Source organism: Quercus lobata, chromosome 9 (assembly GCF_001633185.2).
Source record: "Quercus lobata isolate SW786 chromosome 9, ValleyOak3.0 Primary Assembly, whole genome shotgun sequence".
NCBI classification, from domain to species: domain Eukaryota; kingdom Viridiplantae; phylum Streptophyta; class Magnoliopsida; order Fagales; family Fagaceae; genus Quercus; species Quercus lobata.
The window spans coordinates 31,202,634-31,207,931 of NC_044912.1; the positions used below are offsets into that span (position 1 = coordinate 31,202,634).

At 41.6% G+C, this 5,298-nt stretch overlaps 1 protein-coding gene across 1 annotated transcript; it reads left to right on the forward strand.

The window, feature by feature from the left end:
- The first annotated feature begins 361 nt into the window (after positions 1–361).
- LOC115961573 lies at positions 362–1,063 on the forward strand. The gene has a single exon (XM_031080532.1). It carries the CDS (start codon positions 362–364, stop codon positions 1,061–1,063), a length of 702 nt encoding a protein of 233 aa, XP_030936392.1.
- Positions 1,064–5,298: the final 4,235 nt, after the last annotated feature.

Sequence of the window (5,298 nt, forward strand, 5' to 3'; positions counted from 1 at the left end):
TGTGGGTTATGGCGAAATCCCCATGGAATCTTTGAAGGAGCTTAATCACGGCAATAGTGTTTCAAGCGATTCAATTGAGGGGTGTGCTCTACCTACTCGTGGCTGCACTGGAGATGGAGTGGGGGTTACTTCAGCTCAAGCTGATCATGCCGTCGAGCTTGGGACAGATGAGAGTCATGCTGAGGCGGAGCGGATGGAATTTGAGGGTGAAGGCGAAGCCGCTACCTTTTGTTGATAAGTGGTTCTTTTTTTGATCTCCAATATCATTATGAATATAATAGTATGGAATTGCAGGGGTGCTTCGAAGCCCTCTTTTCTGAAACATGTTAGTACGTTGGTCCACAATCATAATCCAGCTATAATGGTTGTAATGGAAACTCGAATTGGGGGTGATCGGGCTAAGCAGATCACTGATAGGATGCCTTTTGACGGAGCCTATCATACGGAGACTATTGGGTATTCTGGTGGCCTTTGGATGCTCTGGAGCTCGGATAGAGTTGAGGTCACACCTCTGTCAAGCACTGAGCAGGAGATTCATGCAGTAGTTAAGGTACGAAATTCAAACTCTAGCTGGATGTTTACTGCTGTGTATGCTAGTCCTAGGACTGCTGAAAGACATATCCTGTGGAATAATTTAGCAAATGTAGCTGATATTCATAACATGGCTTGGGTGGTAGCGGGTGATTTCAATGAACCGCTTATAGGTGAGGATAAATTTGGGGGTAGAGCAGTTAGTGTCAATAGGTCTCTTTTGTTCAAAGAATGTCTGGATAAGTGTAGTATGATAGACATTGGTTTTTCTGGGCCCCAGTTCACTTGGACTAATAGAAGAGATCTCCATGGCCTAATTCAAGAAAGGATAGATAGAGTTTTTGTGAATCCCAGCTGGTGTCTATTATATCCGGAAGCTAAAGTGGTGCATCTTACCAGGTGCCACTCTGATCACTGTCCAGTGTTACTGGAAATGCAGCCAAGAGTTGGTGGGGGGAGAATTAGACCTTTTAAGTTCCAAACTTGTTGGCTGTCTGACCCCACTTTTCCTGCCATTGTGTCTCGGTCTTGAAGTCAATCTGAAATGCTTGTGGATGCCATTAGTAAGTTCACTGATGAAGCTACAAGGTGGAATAGATTGCACTTTGGGAATGTTTTTAATAGGAAGAAGAATATCATGGCAAGGCTTAATGGCATCCAGCGAGCTTTAGCTAATAGGCCTGCAAATTTTCTCATCAATCTTGAAAATGAGTTGTTGAAAGAACTGGAGGTTGTGCATAGTCAAGAGGAGGAGATTTGGGCCTTAAAGTCTCGGGTTAACTGGTTGGTTCAAGGTGATAGAAACACAAATTTTTATCATGTATCTACCTTGGTTAGGAGGAAAAGGAACCAGATTTTGTCGATCAAGGATTCAGCGGGTGAGTGGATGTGTGAGGAAAGGGCTATTAAGGAGTACATTAGGAATGGGTTTGAGGGTATTTATACCTCCTCTTTTTCCTGTGTTACCCGAGATGTCCCATCTAGTTCCCGTTGGCAGGTTAGTCTTTCTGAAGAGGAAAAACAAAGTATTGGGGGGGCTGCTTCAGAGGATGAAATTAAAGCGGCGTTGTGGTCCTTGAAAGCTTTCAAAGCGCCGGGTCCGGATGGTTTGCATGCTGGCTTTTTCCATAGGTTTTGGGTGATTGTGGGTAGCTCGGTGGTTAATGTAGTGAAGAAGGTGTTTCTAGAGCGAAAAGTTCCGGAATATCTTAACAAGACCCACATTGCTCTTATTCCAAAAATCCAAGGGCCGGAAACGATTGCTAACTATAGGCCGATTAGCCTATGCAACACCGTCTACAAAATCATCACTAAGATCATTGTTGCCCGAATAAGGCCACACTTGGAGAAGCTCATCTCACCCCTCCAAGCAGCCTTTGTTCCTGGTAGGAAGGGAGTTGATAATGCAATCATAGTGCAAGAAGTTATTCATTCCTTGGGTAAGAAAAAGGGGAAAGTGGGCTATATGGCCTTGAAGATCGATCTTGAGAAGGCTTACGACAAGCTTGAGTGGAGTTTCATTAGGGAAGTTCTCATTAGAGCAAATTTGCCGGCTGATTTGATTGATATAATCATGAGTTGCATTTCCACCGTTTCTACGTCTATCTTGTTTAATGGTGAAGCATTGGAGCCTATATACCCTTCAAGAGGGATAAGACAAGGAGACCCGCTATCTCCATACTTGTTTATTCTTTGTATGGAGTATTTGGGTCAACTTATTGTGGAAAAATGTAATGCTAAACTTTGGCAGCCAGTTAAGGCGTCTAGCGGTGGGCCGGCGTTCTCTCATTTGTTTTTTGCAGATGATTTGGTTTTGTTTGCTAGGGCTGATGGCACTAATTGTTCTACTGTTAGAGATGTTTTGGATGAGTTTTGTAGCTTATCTGGGCAAACTATTAGTGAGGCGAAGTCTAGAGTCTATTTCTCGCCTAATGTGGATAGGGATACTAGGGAATCCTTAAGTGATATTCTTGGCTTTGCCTCAACTCCTTCGCTTGGTAAGTACCTTGGGATTCCTATTATGCATCCGAGGTCCTCCTCCCATGAGTACAACTTTGTTTTGGATAGGGTTAAGCAAAAACTTGTAGGATGGAAGGCGAATATGCTTTCTTTTGCGGGTCGAGCTGTCCTTATTCAAGCCTCTTCTGCTGCTATACCATCCTATATTATGCAGTGCACTAAGCTACCGGGAAGAATTTTGGATGGGATTGATCGGGTAAATAGAAATTTCCTATGGGGAACCACAGATACCGCCAAGAAGATCCACTGGGTGGGGTGGCAAAAAGTTACTAGAACAAAAGAGGAAGGGGGGCTTGGGTTGCAGGAAGCTAAAGGTAGAAATACAGCCCTCCTTGCCAAGCTTAATTGGCGGCTGCACACGGAGAGCGAAGCTTTGTGGGCACAAGTCCTTTGGCAAAAGTACCATAACAATAGAAGGCTTAATGCTAGAAATCCGGACAGATTACCATGCTCTCAGGTCTGGACAGCCATAAAAAGAGGTAGGGAGACCTTCAAGAAGGGTAGTTTGATGATGATTAGCAGGGATAGTAATATTAGTTTTTGGAGGGGCAATTGGCTTAGCAAAGGCCCTCTCCGGAATTTGATTCAAGGGCCTCTAACTCAAGGTGCAACTCAATTGGAAGTCAAGGATGTCCTTACAGATGCGGGGTGGGATTGGAGCAAAATTCCTTTTGAATTGCCTTTGGATGTAAAATCCTTGATTCAAGCCATACCTACACCATTCACTAGTAGAGGAAGGGAGAGAATCTCTTGGATGGGCAATCCAAGAGGCACTTTTGATTTAAGGAGTGCTTACTCCATTGCCATGGGAGCGGAAGCTGACTTGGGTGTGCATGATTTTGGGTGGATTTGGAGGTTGAACACTTTGCCCCGCATCAAGACCTTCTTGTGGATGTGTGCTCATGGAAGTATAGGGGTTAAGGCTTGTCTTGTGAAAAGAAGAGTAGTTGAGGAGGAGTCTTGCCCAATCTGCCAAAGGGCCTCGGAAACAATTCTTCATGCTCTTAGGGACTGCCAAAATGTTAAAGAAGTATGGCGGCAGCTGGGAATTCAAAGGACTAACCGAGTGTTTTGGACTAGCAACTTACAAGATTGGATCAAGATCAATAGCAAAGATAGGGGAAGCTGTTTTCAAGGTAATCCTCCTTGGAATATTTTATTTCCAGTAGCAGTTTGGAACTTATGGAAGAGTAGAAACATGATTATTTTTAAGAGGAAGAGCCAAAACCCAAATCTTTCCAATGTAATTGTGAACCAAGCTATGGAGTTTCTGTGTTATGTAGCTTCTCTTAGGAGCCCAACTCAAGTTGTGACTAGAAGCATCAGATGGGAGAAGCCAGCAATGGGATGGAAGAAATTGAACACTGATGGGTCGGTTTTGGGTAGACTTGGTCAAGCAGGCTGCGGTGGTGTTGTTAGAGATGATAATGGGAGTTGGATAGCGGGTTTCACAAGGCATATAGGTTCTACGAACTGTTTTGCAGCTGAACTTTGGGGTCTAAGGGATGGTCTCAGCTTGTGCCTTTCTCTAAATATTCCATGTCTTGTTGTAGAGTTGGATGCTAAAGCAGTGGTTGATGCCTTAAGGAACTACAACTATGATAACACTATTATATCTCCTATAATGGATGATTGCAGGAAGCTACTATCCTGTTTTCAGCAAATTCAGATCAAGCACTGCTACCGGCAAGCTAACAGATGTGCAGACTTGTTGGCCAAAATGGGAGTGGAGCAGGAAATAGATTTTCTTAATTTTTTGAATCCGCCTGTGGATGTTTTGCAAATTCTTCAGGATGATAGGATTGGTTTGCATGTAAATAGGACCTGCCATGGGCCTGTTTCTTCTCTTTGAGTTTTAATATATCGCCTATTTACCAAAAAAAAAAAAAAAAAAGAACCCAACTTTTGGCATGTCAATCTTGATCATTAAAGTTTAGCTGATTCCAGAAAAGGGTTGAGCTCATTCCACACTTGGAGTTTGGAGAGTGAATGAGTTGCTTTGCAGGACAGTGCAAAGTACAAAACTGGGGGACAATAACATTGGGTTTAGGAACGTGCATAAAAGTATAACCCGATAAAAAATGATAAATTTTAATCACTTAATCAATTATTATAGATACCTATGCTATGAAGAACAAAAACAGGATAAGGGGAGCCTCTTGGCAAAGTAAGCAACCATAAGACTCTCTCAATCTCTCTCTCTCTTTTATAATAGCAGCATAGTTTTATCAGTGAACTCTAATTAATGAAAAAATTATTTTCTTTTTCTCTTTTAATTAAGGACAACTAAATTCAATCATAAGATTCATTGGTCATTGCATCTACATGGTTAAATTTAATTAAATTTTTTTTTTTTTTGGAGAATCGAATTGAATTAGAGAACCTAAACTTACTAACTGTACTTATATTTTACCCTAAAACACTAATTGACTCAAGCTATTCTTTTGACAAAGGTTAGTTACGAGAATAAATATTTAATGTGTAGGTTGGAAAATTAAATGGAAGACCAACAAGTAGATATTAAAAATAATTTTTAATAAATTTTTAACAGAACTCCACTAGATCTAAATTTTAAAATAAGATGACTGCTTTACTACCCAAGAGAACTAAGAGCCTGTTTGGCCAAGGTTTTTTCATCACTCAATTTCCATCACTCATCACTCATAACTCATCACTCAATTTTTCACACTCATTTGGCATCATCATCCAATTTCCATCACGCGCGCAATATTTTTCACACTATTTGTG

What these genes read in the sequence shown, in the direction of transcription:
- LOC115961573 (XM_031080532.1), top strand. Translation starts at nt 362, where the DNA reads ATGGTTGTAATGGAAACTCGAATTGGGGGTGATCGGGCTAAGCAGATC.